A 20,852-nucleotide genomic window follows, 5' to 3' on the forward strand; every position below is an offset into this window, starting at 1 on the left:
TACTCGGTCGCGAGTTTGAGTCTTCAATGTAGTTTTTTCTTGCAGAATAAATGTTTGTATGAAATGCAGTGTAGGAGAGGTGTACTGACTGTGTGGGCAGAACTTTGGAAGTGATTGCCCACCAGTCTAAAAAGCCGCTGTGTCTCCCTGTCCCTGGGATAGCAGGGGGCGATCAAACAGCACAACACCCTCCTCCCCCTCCAACTCCAGAGGAATCCGCTCCCCGATGGGCCGCTACGGCGACAAGTGGCAGTTTGCCCACAGCCCGAGCTGCGCCCCCTCATCCGCCACCCCAAGAACAAGACGTGCCTTGCACACCATCAGCTTCTGCCCCTACGTGTTCCTCTGGAGTTGGAGCGGGGCTGGGCTGGAGTTGCTGCTGGCTGTGGGTCTCTGGGATCTCCGTGCTTGCAGTGGGCCTGGGGGTCGGTGTCCCGTTGGTCCTGACGTCTCCGGCCACCCCCCTGGACTGGATCTGAGACTGGAAACTGTACCGCCCTTGCCCCCTCCCTCTGCAACTGCAAACAACCCCACTCTCCTGCAAGGGCGGTACAGTTCCCGGAGGATGGCAGGTGGCCGGAGACGTCAGGACCAACAGGAACCCGCTCCCCGATGGGCCCCTACGACGGCCCGAGCTGCGCCCCGTCATCCGCAACCCAGGTTCCTCTGTAGTTGGAGCGGGGCTGGGCTGGGCTGCTGTTGGCTGTGGGTATCTGGGATCTCCGTGCTTGCGCTTGAAAACGTTCACCGAGGGCGGCCCGCAGAGGTGACAGTGGAACCTCCGGTCGGTCCTTGAAGAAAGGGGAACTAAATCCCCATTCATAAAAGAGAAGGTGAGGATATATTGCGCGGGAGGGTTAATAATTGACAATATGCTGCTGCCTGCCCGCTGAGTTAAAAAGTTCCCACGGTAGCACGATACACAGTGTATCGTGCTACCGTGGGAACTTTTTAACTCAGCGGGCAGGCAGCAGCATATTGTCAATTATTAACCCTCCCGCGCAATATACCCTCGCCTTCTCTTTTATGAATGGGGATTTAGTTCCCCTTTCTTCGAGGACCGACCGGAGGTTCCGCTGTCACCTCTGCGGGCCGCCCTCGGTGAACGTTTTCAAGGACCTTTCTTCAAGGACCGAAAAAATGGCCGCTATTCGGAGGTTTTCGTTATTTGGATCTTCGGATAAAAGGTTGTGCACCTGTATCAGGCAACTGAATCATCCTACTGCAACCAGAAAGCAGTCCTGAACTATTATCGGACTATCTTTGATCGGATTTTACTAGCTTTACCTTACATTAAACTTTATTTCCTTATCGTGTATTTGTATACTGTGAATGGCTCGATTGTAATCATGTATTGTCTTTCCGCTGACTGGTTAGCATGCAACGAAAGCTTTACCTGTACCTTGGTACACGTGACAATAAACTAAACTAAACTAAACTATATTAATCTATTAATTATAAATAAATGTCCTGTTATCTATGTTAAGGAGAAGGAAGCTTGGGTGTCAGGCTTCATTGTAATAAAATCCGTGGGATGCTGGCAACTTCCATGAATTACAAGCCACTTAACAGTGAGAATGCCTTGAAATCTGGTCAGCCTGCTTCACTGGAAGGTCAAAAGCAATCCTTTGCACTCATAAACTTTCATCTCTATATCAGGGATTAAACAGGCATCCAAGGGATTTTTAATCAGGGAATATAGTTTATTAAATTTTATTTTATTTTTCACTATATCCATCCAAGAGATCTTATTTATCATTACATCGATATTTTAAGGGTTTACATCATTGTTGAATCATTAATTTCAATGCATCTAACATTAGGAAGGATTCCCAAAAAGGGCGTCATTATACTTAGTTTCCTCATAGTGCTTTAAAAAAAATCTGTAAATGCTATTTTGTGTAAGTGGCATATTATTGAACTCTCACATGAAAAAACAGCTATAAAAATTGAGATCTAATTAGTCAACATATTTTAAATTTCCTTAATTGTCGTATTTCCTACCATGGAGACACAATGAACTGCAGATGCTGGAATCTTAAGGAAAACATACAGAAGGGTCTGAAGAAGGATTTTGACCCAAAAATCACCTATCCATCCTCTCCACAGATAATGCTTGACCCACTGTATTACTTCTGCACTTTGTACTTTCCTCATGGTTCCTACTATGAAGCTTAAAGTTCAAATTAAAATTCTAATTAGCTGGTGCACCTCATCTTGATCTCACTAAAAATGGATAAAAATGTTTGAAATCTAGAAAAATGAAAGTTAAGCAATATCCTCATGAGATCCACATGGTATTTCAGTTTATTAGATTGAAGTACAATACCATTTAGGTTTAACACAAAAAGCTGGTGTAACTCAGCGGGACAGGCAGCATCTCTGGAGAGAAGGAATGGGTGACGTTTCCGGTCGAGACCCTTCTTCAGACGAGTCTTCAGTCTAAACCAGCATCTGCAGTTCCTTCTAACACAATACAATTTAGGTTATTTTATTCTTCAGACATCACCCGGGAAAGGCTGGGTTAGCACCCCAGTCTGTGTCTTTCATGAGAAAGACACCCAATAAAGCTACGAAAGGCTTAATGAACCACCATGGCCTAAAAGTCCATCAGGTGAGAATGAAATGCTCGGAGAAGGAGAAAGAGGTGCAGCGCACAGGCCTTGAACCTGGTGAGACGCAGGATGAGCCCGGCCAGGACTCACCCCACAGAGCCCAGTCCCTCCACGCACTAGAATCTCCCAACCCCTGCAGAGTAGTTATTAAGATGGCTGATCCATGGGCGGTTGCTGCTGGGACACAAGTAGGGGCCTGATCAACCCCGGCTGGGTCGCCTGGGCGAGGGTGTCTGATGTTGTGAGAACCGAAACACCCGATGACCCCAGGTCACATCGCTGAGGATGCGTCCCAGTGCATCTAGAAGATGTATATTTCTCACACAGGTTATGTTATTCTTCAGAGTAATCAACTGGAGCTGAAGCAACAGCATTTATCTTTGACCTTGAAGAAAACCCTTCAAAGATCCTGTGACATCTGTGGAAGGAACGTTCCCCCCTACCAACAACATTGAAAAAAATCATCATAATCATAATCATAATAATACTTTATTAGCCAAGTATGTTTTGCAACATACGAGGAATTTAATTCGCCATAGTCATACCAATGAAAAGCAACCAAACACACAAAATACATTTTAATATAAACATCCACCACAGTGACTCCTCCACATTCTTCATTGTGATGGAAGGCGAAAAAAAGTTCAATCTCTTCCCTTCTTTTCCCGCGGTCTCAACCCGTTGACGTGGTGATCTTGGCTCCCATAGCTGGTGGCGTTTTGGCCCCCGTGTCGAGGCGATCAAGCTCTTGCATCGGGGGGAATTTTAGCTCCCCCACGCCAGGCGATCAGACCCCGGGTCGGGGCTGGTTGAAACCTTTTGCGTCGTTTGGAGTCTCCCAACATCGGTCTCAAGCTGAGACTGCGAGCTCCTCGAATTGAGGAATGCAGTTGAACAGAGGGATCTAGGAATAACTGTGCATAGTTCCCTGAAGGTGGAATCTCATGTAGATAGGGTGGTAAAGAAAGCTTTTGGTGTGCTGGCCTTTATAAATCAGAGCATTGAGTATAGAAGTTGGGATGTAATGTTAAAATAGTACAAGGCATTGGTGAGGCCAATTCTGGAGTATGGTGTACACTTTTGGTCACCAAATTATAGGAAAGATGTCAACAAAATAGAGAGAGTACAGAGGAGATTTACTAGAATGTTGCCTGGGTTTCAGCACCTAAGTTACAGAGAAAGGTTCTTATTCTTTGGAGCGCAGAAGGTTAAGGGGGGGACTTGATAGAGGTCTTTAAAATTATGAGAGGGATAGACAGAGTTGACGTGGATAAGCTTTTTCCATTGAGAGTAAGGAAGATTCAAACAAGAGGACATTATTTGAGAATTAAGGGACAAAAATTTAGGGGTAACATGAGGGGGAATTTTTTTACTCAGAGAGCAAAGAAGCTGTGTGGAATGAGCTTCCAGTGGAAGTGGTGGAGGCAGGTTCGATTTTATAATTTAAAAATAAATTGGATAGGTATATTGACGGGAAAGGAATGGAGAGTTATGGTCTGAGTGCAGGTAGATGGAATTAGGTGAGAGTAAGTGTTCGGCACGGACTAGAAGGGCCGAGATGGCCTGTTTCCGTGCTGTAGTTGTTATATGGTATATGGTGAAATCAAACCTCTGTTCAATTGTTCCTTCATGTGCAGCAGCTATGAAGCCATCAACTCAATGAACATGCAAACACTAAATAATTTTCCTTCACAACAAAGCATGAAGAGGAAAAAAAAAAACTTTATTAAGGTCAAAACTGAGATTTTCGTGGACTTTCATTTTAAAATCCATCATATTTTGAACTATTTTGCAAGAAAGTCACAAGCTTATTCTTAAAATTAGTTTTCTTCTTCCATGTAATTTGTGCAGCAATTGAACCTTAATATGGAATGAAACCTCATTTAGATTTCATGCACAAACATATGTTCAAGGTATTTTAGAGTGGATGAAATTCAGAAAACTGCACAAGATGGAGTTCCAACTGAGGATTTCGAGCCGGAAGCATCAATACTGGTTCTCTACTCCATTGATGCTCTCAGATGTGCTGACTGTTTCCAGCACTTTCATTTACATTTCTGGCAGATTTGTTTGCAACCTATTTATATTCACATCAATTAAAATTATTTCCCTTTTCCCCTTTGGAGAGGACAAATAGTAGCGATGGCTGTGGAAGAGGGCTTGAAGCATTGAGCTGAATTCAGTATCAGTTTAACAAAGTCATGATGTAAATGCCGATAGTCTCACTATTTTAACTACTTTACAATTTCAAGGCACTACTTCTTTCTATTCATTTTCATAGCATTTTCTGTCTCATCTCACTTCAATATTTCAATTATTTTGCTAACTTTATTCTTTTGTCCACTTATTTTTCACTGCAATTGTAAAGGAAGTCAATGTGAATGCACTAACTCATTTATTACTAATATAAATAACCAAGCAGGTTTAAAGATATTTCCTTCTTTTCTGTGGCTATGTGCCGTTCCTTGTCAACAATTTAAAAGTGTGAAAAAATTCAAATATGATATTATTGTGTATTATCTGATGCAATATTTCATCCGTTCATTTTTAAACTAACAGTGACAGGTTTGATAAACCCTGGTTTCTTTGTATAATTTTTCTTTTTTCTGTGAAAGTAGGCCACCCAGAAACAAAACAGAAAATAAAATCCAGGTAATCTCTCTGTTAAACTTGAAAAATGGTCTGCAAAAATAGTATTCCGATATTTCTCTCTGAAGGTACCCTGAAAACTTACCCTGTGTGGTACATGAGGCTAAGACAAAGGTACATATTTTTTGCAAGAGTCTCGGCATAGGTATGGCACACAGATTGCCCATGTGATACATGTAACCAAAATATCTTGCACCAATGTGTTAAGGGCCTGTCCCACTGTACAAAGTCATTCAAGAGCTCTCCCAAGTTAAAAAAAAATCAAACTCGTGGTAAGTACGTAGAATGTACGTAGCAGGTACGTCGGAGCTCGGGACGTCTCTTCGCGGCTCGAAACGCTAACAGCAGGTACTTGGGAAACGCGGTAAGCTCGTGAAGATTTTTTAACAGTGGGAAAAATGTCCACGAGAGCCCCGAGTACCTACGAACGACTATTAGCGTAATTCTCCGAGTTCGAATCATGGGAAACTCGGGAGAACTCTTGAATTACCTCATACAGTGGGACAGGCCCTTTACTGACAGAATCTTCTGTCCAGAACTCCCAGCTATTGCCAGGAACATTGGCTTTGGTAAGTTATAAAGTTCTTTATAACCTATTGCATGCTTTTGAAGATAGACAAGGGTCTCAACCCGAAACGTCACCCATTCCTTCGCTCCAGAGATGCTGACTGTCCCGCTGAATTACTCCGGCATTTAGTGTCTATCATAGATTTAAACCAGCATCTGCAGTTCCTTCCTTCGCATGCATTTGAAGTGCAGCAATTGTTATAATTTGGGGAGGAAGGCAACTAATTTGTACACAAGCTACCTTAAACACCCTATGCCTGAGTAACATTATTTTTTTGGTGATGTTGATCAAGGATTGAGTGTTGAGGAATGAAAAAATTTGTTTTTTTACAGCTGCTTCGGAGGGTTGAATAGTTTTGCAGTTCAACATCACATCTGGAAAATGAACCTTAGAAGTTTAGTACTTTCTCAGTCCATCACTGAAATGTCTTCTTGGACTATCCAGTTAATTCTTGGGAACAACTTAAATAGATGTTCAGCCTACTGAAAGGCATGAGTGTTAACAATGAACCAAGGCTAACACAGATTGGCCAGAATTTCAGAGTTTTTCAGTGATCTGTTACTTTTAATTGTATGACTGACCTGGCCAATAAAATTCCTCGTATATTGCAAAACATACTTGGCGAATAAAGTGTGATTCTGATTCTGATTCTGATTCTGATTATAGTGCTTGCAGCGCCAGAGACCCAGGTTCGATCCCGACTACAGGTGCTGTCTGTACGGAGTTTGTACGTTCTCCCTGTGACCGCGTGGGTTTTCACCGAGATCTTCGGTTTCCTCCCATACTCCAAAGACGTACAGGTATGTAGGTTCTTTGGCTTGATGTATATGTAAATTGTCCCTAGTATGTGTAGAATAGTGCTAATGTGTGAGGATCGCTGGTTGGCACAGACTTGGTGGGCTGAAGGGCCTGTTTCCATGCTGTATCTCTAAACTAAACTAAATTGTCCCCGTAAACACATAGATTCTTCCTTTTTTTCCCAACATGCCAATGATATGCTGGTTCATAGTTTTACTGAATATTTTTAAATTTCCCTGGAGAGAAGGAATGGGTGACGTTTCGGGTCGAGAGTGTCACCCATTCCTTCTCTCCAGAGATGCTGCCTGTCCCACTGAATTACTCCAGCTTTTTGTTTCTATCTTCAGTTTAAACCAGCATCTGCAGTTCCTTCTTACACACTATAAATTTCCCCTTGTGTAGATTTGGGGAGGGGGCAGGAAAATCAGAAGGCGTGCTTAAGGATGCAAGATGTGCTTTGTTTCCGTGGGTTTTAACTCAGTAACACTTGGTGGTGAACCAATTTATTCAGATTGGGATCCAATAACAATTGCACAATTCCCAATTTGAAATTGCAAAGAGGAAAGTTATTTCATAATGATTCAGATCATGAAATGAGCTGTTATCTCAGTTGAAAGAATCAGGTGCACTTATTCTAGTTGGAGAAAATACATGCAGACTGCTATTCCTTTGAGTTTACTCTCTCCCTGGTCCCAGCAGAGGGGTAATGCTGGCAGAGTTGTTAGATCAAACCTCTCCTGAAATTAATAGAAAATAATCTAAATGGAGTAGCGTGGAGTAAAGTAGACCACTGTTACAATATTATACATTAATGCAAGCGAGCAGGGTCAAATTTTATCCTGCACAAGGTGTGCTGGTTCAAATCTAGCCAGATCAGATACATTTATGTGCTTTGTTGGCTGTGAAGAATCTTCAATGTAAACTTTTCATTCTTAATCCAGTTTGCATTAATGCTAAATACTGAATTAAAATATATGTTTGAATTTAGCAATTGTTCCCAGGAAAGGCTCCACTATGGGTAGAACTGGGAATAGAAATGCTGTTCTCATGTCATTCCATTGACTTTCTAAGGCAGAGGCTGTGAATGATGTCAAGGCATGTTGGATTATCATTAGACACAGGCAGAATTGAGTACATTCACATAACCAATGGGGATATGTTGAATGTTGAAGTCTAATTCAACATTGTAAATCAATAATAAAAAAACTGGCTGATGTGTACAGAAGGAAAATAATTTAAAAAAAGACATGCATATTTGAGTGCCCTCATGACCTCAGCACATCCCAGTTGGCAATGTACTTTTGAAGTCTAGACACCATTATATAATAGGACATGCCCCAGCCAAATTGCACAAAGCAAACTTCCTCAAACAGCAATGCTGCAATGACCAAAAAATCTGGAGATATTGGTTGAGGAGGAAATATTGCTTAGAACGCTAGAGTGAAATTTTTCTTCAAAATTATGCCATCTTTTTTTTTACATTGACCAGATTCTGGATGAAGCCATGATTTCATGTCATCCAAAAAAAAGTGTCACGATATAATCTCAATATAATATCAAACCATCGACAGCAAGGACAACTGCTTCTGTTTTCTTTGCTTATCCCATACCATGTTGATCCACAAGCATCGTTGTGAAATATTACTGCCTAGAAATTAGATAATGTACTACCATGGAACTGTGCGCTGCCTGAGTCAACTTCTAAGGGGGAAAAAATGACAATGAAAATCTGAGATTTAACTTTAATTGATAAATTGGTGATTTTCATTCTGGTTCGCAGCTGAACAGGGGAGCCTGAACAAAGGTCATAGTGGTCATGGAGGCCACAGAATCCACTGACATGCAAAGCTCATTTGGGTTTCCTTTCCATGATTTTGATGTATGTGCTCTAAATTGGTCCATAGACCACTCCTACAGAGTTAGGCATCAGCAAATCCAGAAAACCTATTTTACTCTAGCTTAAAATAAATCTCACTAAGTAGGTCCCAGATCTCTGACAAGATCTGACTCAGGTAGGTTACCTTCAAATTATTATTATTTTCTTTAAGTTCCCTCAACCCTCTCCATGCCAGCAACCTCCATCTCTTCCAAACGTTCAAAGTTGCCCATCGTCCTAACCACTAACGAACTTGAAGGTTTAACCAACCATACGGCCCGAACACCCAATATTCCTCGCAGACCACCATCCCTGTCACATCCAAGACCGCACAAAATTGCAGCGAATTGTGGACACAGCCCAGAGCATCGCACAAACCAACCTCCCTTCCATTGACTCCATTTATACATCATGCTGCCTCGGCAAGGCCAGCAGCATAATCAAGGATGAGTCATACCCTGGCCACTTCTTCTTCTCCCCTCCCCCATCAGGCAAAAGGTACAGAGGTGTGAAAACACACACCTCCAGATTCATGGACAGTTTCTTCCCAGCTGTTATACGATACGATACAATACGATAAAACTTTATTCACCCCGAGATGTAAACAGGCCCTTCAACCCAACTTGCCCACACCAACCATGCTGCCCTATCTATACTAGACCCACCTGCCCACGTTTAGCCCATATTCCTCAAAACCATTCCTGTCCTTACAGCTGTCCAAATGAGTTTTAAATATTGTTATTGTGTCTGCCTCAAATACCTCCTCTGGCAGTTCATTCCATATACCCACCACCCACTGTGTGAAAATCTTTCCACTCAGATTCCTATTAAATCGTTCCCCTCTCACCTTAAATCTATGTCCTCTGGTTCTTGATCCTACTCTAGGTAAAAGACTGTGCATCTGCTCTATCTATTCCCCTCATTGTAACATGCACCTCACTGTATAAGATTGCATAGGATCACTCCTCAGCCTCCTGTGCCCCAGTGAATAAAGTCCTAGCCTGCTCAATCTCTTGCTTTAGCGCAGGCCCTCATCGCCTGGCAACATCCTTGTAAATCCTCTCTGCACTCTTTCCAGCCAAACAACATATTTTCTATAGCAGGGCGGCCAAAACTGAACTCATTAATATCTACATTAAGGAAAAGGCTGTCCTTATGTTGCTGTGTCTGAGCACAACAAACTCCATTGTAACCCCTGCCCATGTGAAATATGACTCATCAAAAGGCCTTAATTTTTGCTCTATCTTTTGAGATCTTACTCGACTCCAACCTCAGCAAGGACAATCATTTCCACTGTCTCTTCTGGGGAAACAGCAGAGTCCTTTCCACCTTTGGCTGCTCCAGCTTCCTTGTTCTTTATGAACCTTGTGATCTAATTCTCCATTTCCTCTGTCTTTCTTTCCTCCAGCAAATCTTTGATGTGATAAGTGAGAGAGAGAGAACGAAAAAAGAGAAATTGGCTCCAGGGATGAAAGGAAGCATGCAGCTGTGAGCCGAAGCAAAGGGAAACGTTTTATCATCATCTGCCCTCTTGGCTGTGAGTGACCTGCAATGAGGCAAGGAGCGGGAATAGACCCAGACAGCAATGCGTTGGGCATTCCTGGAGCCTCTTGGTGGTCTGCAGTCTGAGACGCTCAGTGCCCTTTTTTTTGTTGCTAAGATCAATAATAATGATATTATCTGAAGTGTATCTTGCAGGTGTTGGCTGGCAGCTTATATGGTAGGGAGGACCAATGGGAGAAATCTCTTTCTGAGAGGACAGAGTTGTAAAGGAATTTTAGAATAAAAACTAAGTAAACTCTCAAAGTGTTTGAGAGCCGTTAAACCATGATACATTTAGTACTGGACTCCAGTCCCCAGAGTAAGGAGTAAAAGCAGAATTCTATGCCATCAAAGTGGAAAGGATCAAAAAAAAAATTCTCTTCCTTTGTCTGTCATCATCAATTCATTGCAATTTTTTATCCACAAATGATTATTGTCTGATAATGAGAGAGGCAGTACAATATTTCTTGGGAATGATATTCTCCCATTTAACTCCAGCCCCTTTCCCTCTTCATTCTTATTGCATTTGGAAAAAATGTGTTCTCTCTCCTCTGATGGCTTTGAGGTGAGAATCTAAGATGGCTGTTAAGAACTCACTGGATATTTGGCTTGAAACATGGGTAGCATTGTACCCATGCACTTCAAGTTCATCCCACTGGATGACTGGATAGCACGCAACAAAAGCTTTTCACTGTACCTCGGTTCACGTGACAATAAACTAAACCATAAACTGTAGACTCAAAGATTAGATATTAACAAAGGGAATTTTGATGGGCAATCAGAACACATCATTGAAGAGCTGAAAGTTGTCCGAATGACTTTATAATTTTCCCAAAGGCATTTCAGAAATGAAGGGCCTACACATTTGAGTGGTTAAATGAGATGGAATGTATTATTATAGCCTGACTGCTCAAAAAAGTAACATGTGTTGAAGCAGAAACTAGAATGTGACTGAATAGGGGGTTCATATAAGTTTCTTCAAAATAAAAATGACGTCTTCAAGTGAAATTAATCCTCAGCCTGCAGCATGGTTAACATTAACCATATACAACTCATTTGGTGTGGGAGAAGCACCAATTCCTGTAGCAAACTTTCTTTTGGGAAAACTTTTACCATGATTCTCAATGGGAACAACTGCTGCAAGTTGAATAGTGGAGTCTAAGGATCTCGATCCAAAACATCACCCATTCCTTCTCTCCAGAGATGCTGCCTGACTCGCTGAGTTACTCCAGCATTTTGTGTCTACCTTCGATTTAAACCAGCATCTGCAATTCTTTCCTACACATTTAGTGTTGAGGATGGAAACATTTGGGAATGGGAACTTCACTTGAATGCTTGACAGGTCATTAGAGGGAGGGGCAATTGGACACTGTTGGTGGATAGAGCAGGTATGGCCTCCCCCAAAGTAAGCAGACTCTAAACTGCAAAGTTAGAAGTAGTGGTCAATGTATTACGGGAGGCATGCATAACTGAAAATCAAATAATTGTGGATAAAAATTATACTAAACAGAATAATTACAGAAAATGCCAGAAACATTTAGCATCGGTGGAAAGAGGAAGAGTTAACATTTCAGATGATAGAGCTCAACTGGAAAGGAGAGAAAATAAGTTTGTTTCTCTTCCGTAGATGACTCCGCAACAGTGACTCAGATAAGTGCAGACAGATTCACTTAGTTTGTATAGGTCTTCATCATTGTGATGAAGCCTGTCTTCCTGGTCTAAATCATTGTTACCGTTGCAAATTATTGAAATAAAACTATAAACGAAAAGGTTTCAAAGTCAGCTAATGTATAAACAGTCTGTAAGAGCTTCAACAGGTATATAAAAAAGAGAGCATATATGGTAAGTTTTGGTTCTTTAGTAGATGGGACTGGGGGGGATTAATAACGGAAAATAGAGAAATGCTAATTATATTAAATAATTATTGTGCAGTTGTGTTCAAGATAAAAGGCACAAAGAACCTCCCAATAATAACAATTATAATGATAGTGCTCTTGAGAGGGAACACCATCTCAATCAGTGAAAAAAAAGTACTTGAAAGCTAATGGGGATATATGCCTACAAGATCCCTCAATCTGAACATCTTCATCCTGGGGTCCTAAAAGAAGTGTTTACATAGAAAATGGATGAATTGGTTATAATCTATGAAAACTCCAAATGTTACTACTATTGAAATTGGGAGGGGGGGGGGGGGGGGGGGGGGGGGAGGGATACAGAAACCAAAGACTTGTGGCTGCTGGAAGCAATATTTGTAGACGTGAGATTGCTCCCAAAATATAGACATTCGATAATATTGGCTATTTTAGTGTCTGACAAAATGGAGGATTTCTGCCTTTGCAAAACCTGCTTGGCATCTTTTTGTAAAGGCTGCAAAGACCATGAGGTTCATGGCTCCAGAATGTCTGGGTCCTGGGAGGAAGCTAAGTACAGGGTGACATCCAGATGTCCCCTCAATTGTTAATATGTATGAGGGTTTTGCAGAAAGATGGTAAGATGGTTTTGGTAAAATGTTTCTTTACTTAGGGGAACTGTCTTCTATTAGGAACTTTATGTAGAAACAATGTAATGGGGTATTTTGTGATTGGGTGAGGGAACTGTCAATTAATGTATCTTTATTTATGATTGGTTTGTAGGGGTTGCCCTCCCCATGTATTACGCGCCACGGGTCCGATACGATATATAAGAGGGGACAGGACATGAATCAGTGTCGAACTTCTGGGGGAGCACTTGGCACCTTGCTAACCTGCTGGAGGTGTCTATTCGCGCGAAGCTGAAGGGCTTGAACGAGTAGAGACAAGGATCGGACCCGCGGTGTTGGTTAGGTATCGTATAGGGTAGTGTTATTGTGATTGGAAATAAAGTTAGTTGAATCCAGTGCTTGACTCAGTGTTTTACTGAACCAGATTAACGGGGTGAGAATGGGAGCAGAATTACACATTCACGTGTCACCATCAACAAATCATGAAAAAAACGCAAAACACTGCAAAGACATTTTTTAATGTATCAGCCCTTGTGAAAATGCAAGCATAGAGGGGAATTTGCAGAACAGTACAATTACTCAAGAAAGAATTGTTAAAATAATGGAATTACAGAAATATGGAACTTCAGATGCTGGTTTACATAAAAGGACACAAAGTGCTGGGGTAGCTCAATGGGTCAGCCAGGCAGCACCTCTGGGCAACATTGGTAGGTGGCGTTTCCGGGTTGCGACTCAAAACATCACCTATCCATATTCTCCAGAGATGCCGCTTGACCCTCTGAGTTACCCCAGCACTTTGTGTACTTTTGTATTGAATAAGTTGCTGGTTCCAAGAAGAAGAACAGATTGAAGAGATACAGTGACTACAGTTATAAGGTTTTGGTAAGAAGAAAGAGCAAAAGTGAAAGATGGCTAATTCTAAGACATTGTGTTTTTAGTAAGAATGCACTAAAACGTGAAATGGAAAGCAAGGGCTCACGCTTGAGATTTCTAGTTCTGAATGAAATTTATAATCCACACAGCAAGTTTCTTTCTTACCTTCTTTCTTGGTGAGGATTCAAAGAGGAAGAGCATGTGGAGTGACATTTCTAGACATATTAATTATTTCAGAGATATTTATTTAAAAATATGTGAATCAACATATCACCAAGAAAATTACATTGCGAGTGACATTATGAGGGAATTGAGTGATTATTTCCTTTTTCAAACGATGAATGCTGGTTTAATGACCAAAGTTAATTTAAGGTAGATGAGACAGTTGAGCTGATTAAATCCTGGGATCAAGAATTTCTCTGATGAAACTATCAGCACAAATTATATAAACAGAGTAGCTCAAAATGAAGGCTGGACAGAAAATACAATAAATGTTTGTTGTAGATGTCTGTTAGAACAGTCAGGCTTTTGAATACTTGTGTAGGAAGGAACAGCCGATGCTGGTTTACACCAAAGATAGACACAACATGCTGGAATAACTCAACAGGGACAGGCAGCATCTCAGGAGAGGAATGGGCGACGTTTCGGGTCAAGAGTCTGAAGAAGGGTCTCGACCCAAAACGTCGCCCATTCCTTCTAAATACCTGAATGTTCATGCCAATGGTTACCAGAAAATGCACAAAATAATTAAGGGTAAGGGACAGAAAACAGAAGTATACCCCCAATGCAACTGAGTATAGTTAGGGATGCAATACTGGAGGTGTTGGCTTGGGGAAGAACACTAAGGCTGAACTGGTTTTCGGTTCAAATGTGAAGTCGAAAATTGCATCGGGTGTGACATTAATGCACGACTATTTACTTAATGCACGACTCTACCTCCATCCACATCCTGCCTTACTGACAGAAAACATGACCAAACCTTGCATACTGAAAAGTATCCAAGGGTTGGAAACATTAATCCAAGGATTGGCAACATTAGTGCTTATTGTAGACATTCTGGGTCTCAGAAACATACAGGAGAGCAAATAGCACTGCTGTCCTAGTGTACAATAAGTTTTCTAACTGGTCAGAGATCTTAATCTTCAAACACCCTTTTTCTCAATCTTGCAAACGATGCAATGGCCGCATTGAATGCAATTTTCACCATTGATATATATATCTTTAGCCAGAGGAAGCTTCCAAGATTTGAATAGTAGTTTAATCCAATCCATCACAGGCTCGTCACTTCCGTCCATCCAGTCCACCTTCAGAGTGCATTTCACAGGAAGGCTGGAAGCATTATGAAGGATGCCTGCCACCCCAGCCATTCACTTTTCTCTCGTCTACATTTGAGAGAAGATACAGGAGGTTGAATTCCCGCTTCTTCCCCACTGCTCCCAGACTCCTGAAACAATCACGTCTCTACACCCTTTTCCCAGAGGTGCTGCCACATACATTTACTCTTAACTCTACCTCAATCAGATGTTCTATTATTGTATTTTAACTTTCTTTTTCACCACTCCAGACAATCTTGCACCATTCTGCTATCTCACACTTGTTGGTGTATTTATTGGTGTATATATCATTACTCTATGCATGCTGTTAATCTTTGAGTTTCAATGTGAACAGGGAGCTTCATTGCACCTTTGTAAATATGACAACAAACTAATCGTAATTTGAATGTTTTCCAGAGTTTTGACCTGAAACTTTATTGTCAGAGAGCAGTGCTATGCAGCGAGAGCTGGTTAGAAATTGACTCAAACGTACTCTCAACACACTTCTAGCAACTGGAATGCGTTACTACTAAATGAATGGATACTCCATTGATGGGAGTGGGGGGTGGGAGATAGTGAGGGAATGTCCTGAAGGAATTGGAATGATATAGATAGAGGGCGAACAGTAGTGCCAACAAGAAGGAGGTCCTTCATACAAAAGCACAACAGAGACACTGTTGGCAAGGAGTTGCCACAGAGGTCTTTGTAAATTCTTGAATCATGTATCTGAATGGATGGCGCCATCGAGTGTGGCAGCATCGCCAACAGTTGTCCGTCCTTTCACCCTTTTTGTTATTTTTAGTGTGTCTAAAAGTATGTTTTTAACAGTTTCTTAGTCTTTTTTATGTGGGGGGTGAGGGCGGGGGAATAGGGGGAAACCGTTTCCCAGTCACTTACCTGGATTGAGATGCGTCTTTTCTCTGAATCGCATCTTCGCCTCCCCCCCCTCGCGGCCTACCAACTGGACTGGAGCGGCCTCTCCTGCTGGAGACCGGCCAGAGCTTCAGCAGTGGTGCAGCACTGAGTTCCATCGCGGAGCGGGACGATGCCTTGCCGGGCATCGCCTGTGTTGAAGCTCCGGAGTGTTGGGCCTGCTGATTAACACAGTGGAGCTGTGGTTTGCAGAGCTTCTAGCCGCAGGTGGGGCTGACTTTAACATCATGGAGTCCTGGGATCCCTCGCCGAGGGTCGCCAGTGTTGAATCTCTGCCCAGCTCGGCCTGTGGACTCTGAAGCCAGTCGGGAGTGGCTAATTCAGAACTCCAAGCTGCTGAGTGTGTTCTTCCGTTCCGATTCCAGAGCTCCGATCATCCCGGCGAGAGGGCCTGAGTATCGGACCGCCGTAGCGGCGACTACGGAAGGCTCAAAGGCCCCGACCACAGGTGAACAAAGAGGAAGATGACTGAACTTTATTGCCTCCCTCACAGTGGGAAACATTGATTCCGCTGTGTGGAGATGTTCATGTTAAACTCTGTAGTGTATTATGTTCTTTTTATTCGTATGGCTGCATGGTAACTCAAATCTCACTGTACCAATTGGTACATGTGACAATAAATGTAACTTCAACTTGAACCCCTGCACATAGGGAAAACTTGGAGAGCAGGCAAAAATGCCAGTCCATTCAACTTGCTCCAGTGGGCTGAAGGAAAAGTAGATGTTGTCTCCTTTCCTTTAGTATGGAGTGGAGACTCCCCCTGAAGTATGAAGGTTGAAGATGGCCAGGCAAGGAGGATGATGGTTCACGGGACAGCAGGATGGAGGCAACAGCTGCAACAGGCCTTGATGACCATCTGCAATTGGGAATCTGAAATAGTGACAAAACCTGGCGACTATTGCATACAGATAGTAACAAAATGCTGGAGTAACTCAGCGGGACAGGCAGCATCTCTGGAGTGAAGGAATGGGTGACATTTTGGGTCGAGACCCTTCTTCAGACTGATGTCAGCGGAGAGGGAGATACTTAGATAAGGAAGTGTGAGGTGTGAAAATAGGACAATGGGAATGGAAAATGTAGAATAAATATCAAGGAAATCAAGGACTATTGCATATAGACTTAGTTGGCTGTTTCTATGCATTATGTGCTTAACCAGGGATTGCACTTATGCATGGCAGTAATCTTACTGATCTGAATGCAAAAACAAATCTTACTGTATATTGATATCTTGAATCAATGGACCATTGAGTTCAACCTCCTTTAAGCAGTAGAGAACAGAAAATTGTAAGAAGTGGCAGTTTATGAGCCTCAGGATCATGACTGAAATGAGGAAACCGAGACTTATTGTGACTCTGACCTTCTTAGGAAAACTAGTTAAGATACCATGTGAGGTTGCATTTGAAATCATGAGAAGTCATTGATCACAAAAATGACAAAGAATGAAGTTTGAATGTAGGTAATTTAAATAACATGCTTTCAGGATAAATAGTTGAATAAATAAAATTGGTAATTTTTCAGACCAGTGAGGTTGAGAATTCCACTGCAAATGAATTCTGCTCTTGTGGTGTAATTACTTTTTCACTGGAAGAAAAGAAGAGGGTGATAGAAATCCCCATTGAAAAATGTGGCAATGAATTCACTGCTAGCCACTGAGGCAGGTAGTTGTATGCTCCAGGTAAACACAAATATCATTATTTTTAACCCGTGTTTTAAAATCAAATCCATTGGAATAGTTTGGAAGTAACAGGATTAAATTACCTTTGATTTGAAGAATGGTCATACATCCGGGTTTGAACATGCTGGCCCTCATGTTCCATTGCAACATCCTTTTGCCTTTCCCCCATATAAGTTATTCAGCAAAGCTCTTTATCCCCTTCGCCAGTCTTCTCTTAAATACTTATTTTAGTTGTTGTTTTCTCCATTATTTTTGTGCTCCACATTTTCACTCTCCTTTAAGTGAATAACTTTTTTCTGAATCCCCTTTTGGATTTCCTAATGCTTTTAGGGTGGCATAGTGGCCAGTAGTAGAGTTGCTGCCTTACAGCACCAGAGACCCACCCGGGTACAATCCTGTAAGTGCACTCTGGACGGAAATTGTACATTCCCCCTGTGACTGCGTGGGTTTTCTCCATGTGCCCCTGTTTCCTCAATACAATCCAAAGATTTACCGGTTTGTAGGTTAATTGGCTTCTGGAAATTGTCCCTAGTGTGAAAGATAGTGCAAGCTTATGGGGTGACTCAGAGGGCTGAAGGGGCTGTTTCCACGCTGTATCTCTAAAGTAATCAGACATCAATTACCCACTTTTTAGGCACTTGCTCAGAAGTGGATAAAATGTATTTGCATCCATTCTATCAAAATCTTTTTTAAATGTCAGTTATTTTACGGCTTTCTTTTCTCATAAGAGAAGATCCACGTTCCCTCATATTTCAGTTGTTATCCTTGTAAATTATCTCGACACCCACTGCAATGCCTCCATATCCATGTCATAATATGATTAACAAATCTGAATGCAGTACTCCAAGTATAGCAAATCCTAAACACTGGTAAATAGGGAAGCTACCATATATATGCATGGAAGTTTGGTCAGAACATTCAGACTAAAAACAAGCAGCTTAGTGGAGGCCCAAAATAAAACACCTCTCTCAATGTCAAGTCTTGAGAATCATTGATTACCTGCTCTAGAAAATGATATTGGGCCTCTTAATGCCCTTAGTTTGACTTATTCACACAGAGAGTTGTGAGTCTGTGGAATTCTCTGCCTCAGATGGCGGTGGAGGCCGGTTCTCTGGATACTTGCAAGAGAGAGCTATATAGGGCTGTTAAAGATAACGGAGTCAGGGGATATGGGGAGAAGGCAGGAACGGGGTACTGATTGGGGATGATCAGCCATGAACACATTGAATGGCGGTGCTGGTTCGAAGGGCCAAAAGGCCTACTCCTGCACCTAATGTCTATTATGCCAACATTTGTTTAGTAAGAATCTTCTAAGGCCAAGGCGGCCACAAAGCTTGGAATTCTCAAGGATGTACTGACTTGATGTGGTTGAGCAAGGGAAAACAAAATTTAAAAAAAATTAAATGGCTAGAATTTTAAAATAAATCTTTATGGTTGAATTGGCCAGTTTCAATCTTCTAAACATATCGTTCAGTGCTCTTTCCAATTTTTCCATTGTTTTTTTCAACCATCTACAAAGTTCACTCTTCACTAATGCACCAAATTGTTCATTAAAGTACCAAACCAAAATTTCATTCCAACGTTTTCCTCTCATTAACACCATCTGCAATGATCAGACAATGACTAGGAGGTGCAGTATTTATAACAGAGCACAGACAGAAAATTTATTCAAGTTTTACACCATCAGTGTTGCACCAAGATGTGGCCCATTTGTCGGTGAAACTGTACTTAGCAAAATTCTTCATCAGATATGATTACTGCGGATATCATAATCAAAGTGACTGAATTAAATTTCAACATACCAGAGGAAGATCATTCATTAAACTATTGACAGCACCAGTCAATGTTACAGCCATGAGAGCAGGGCAAGCTTCTCCATAATCAGCTGCGAAGCCTTGGTGAGTAATCGAGCCAATGGGAATCGTGTAGATGCTGTTGACGAACCCATCAGCTCCGCAGTGATCATTGTTCAAACCACCATTGCCAGCTGCCCAGACATAAATGTTGCCCTTGCCTTTACGCCCCTATAATAGAAACATAGAAACATAGAAAATAGGTGCCGGAGTAGCCCATTCATCCCTTCGACAGTATTTGATCATCCAAAATCAGTACCCTGTTCCTGCTTTCTCCCCATATCCCTTGATTTTGTTAGCCCTAAGAGCTAAGAATCAGTGAAAATATGCAATATATATAACCGTGATTCAATTTTTGCTCTATGTAGAGTTCACATTAAATTAAACATTTCACCATTGCCTCACCAATTCCCTTGGATTATACTGTTGGATTATTTTACTTGGATTACACTGTTAATCTGTGATTTCCATGTGAACAAGGAATTTCATGGCACCTTGGTGTATGTCAATAAACTCATCTGATTCTGAATATGAATATTTTCCAGAGCCCTGAACCTTTATTATCAGTGAACAGTATCATGCAGCAGGAGCTAGTTGGAAATTGACTCAAAGGGATGTGCTATGATTCCCTCAATACTCTTTCAAATACTGTAACACGTTACTACTAAATGAATGGATTCTCAAGATGAACACTTTCGCTCAGTATGCTTGGGCCTACACGATCTCCCAGTTGCTAAACACTTTAACTCCTCATCCCATTCCCAGACTGACCTTTCTGTACTGGGCCTCTCCCACTGTCAGAGTGAGACCAAATGCAAATTGGAGAAACAGCACCACATATTTTGCATGGGCATCTTACAACCCAGTAGCATCAATATTGATTTCTGTAACCTGTACTTTCCCTCACTCTCCATCCCTTCCCCACGCTAGTTCTCACACTAGTTTCACTGTCCTCCTGATTCATTTTACTGTTCATATGCCTCGTTGTCACCTTCACCTCAGCCAACAATAAACCGTTCTACATTTCCCTGATCATCGTCTGCTTTGGTCAGACCTTTTCACACTTTACATTCTCTTTGCACCCTTCCATATCTCTAGTTTCCCTCTTGCATTATTTCAAAAAGAGTAATTTGTAAATTTGAAACGTTTACTTATTAATCTTTTTGAAATCATATCAAAATTGTTATACTCCATTTTATGGGACAGAAATTAAATGTTTAATGGCATTTTATGCTATAATCACTGTTAGAACCTTTTTTAACTGAGGATGGCAATTCTGTCAGCTGAATATTTCAACATATATACTGCCTAGAAAATCCAGACCATAATTTCAGGCTAAAATTTACACAAATTTTGGGAAATACTTAGTAAGTCTTGATCGGGATGAAACCAGTTATTAATGTTTGATGTGTAGGAAAGAACTGCAGATGCTGCTTTAAATTGAAGGTAGACACAAAAAGCTGGAGTAACTCAGGGACAGGCAGCATCTCTGGAGAGAAGGAACGGGTGGCGTTTCGCGTCGAGACCCTTCTTCAGACTGATGTCAGGGGAGTGGGCGGGACAGTGATAGAATGGAGTCTGAGACAGTAAGATTGGTGGGAGAACTGGGAAGAGCAAGAAGATGGAGAGAGTGGTAAAGCAAGGGCTCTTTGTAGAGAAGTCAATGTTCATACCACTG

At 41.7% G+C, this 20,852-nt stretch overlaps 1 protein-coding gene across 1 annotated transcript in view; it reads right to left on the bottom strand.

Moving 5' to 3' along the window:
- LOC116973735 (PC3-like endoprotease variant B) overlaps positions 1 to 20,852 on the bottom strand; it is a 704,916-nt gene that overhangs the window by 564,377 nt on the left and 119,687 nt on the right. The window contains exon 7 of the mRNA XM_033022045.1: positions 19,124 to 19,345. Within this exon, the coding sequence (XP_032877936.1) occupies positions 19,124 to 19,345 (222 nt within the window). The remainder of the gene's footprint in view (positions 1 to 19,123; positions 19,346 to 20,852) is intronic.

This window comes from Amblyraja radiata, chromosome 5, assembly GCF_010909765.2.
Source record: "Amblyraja radiata isolate CabotCenter1 chromosome 5, sAmbRad1.1.pri, whole genome shotgun sequence".
Taxonomy (NCBI): Eukaryota; Metazoa; Chordata; class Chondrichthyes; order Rajiformes; family Rajidae; genus Amblyraja; species Amblyraja radiata.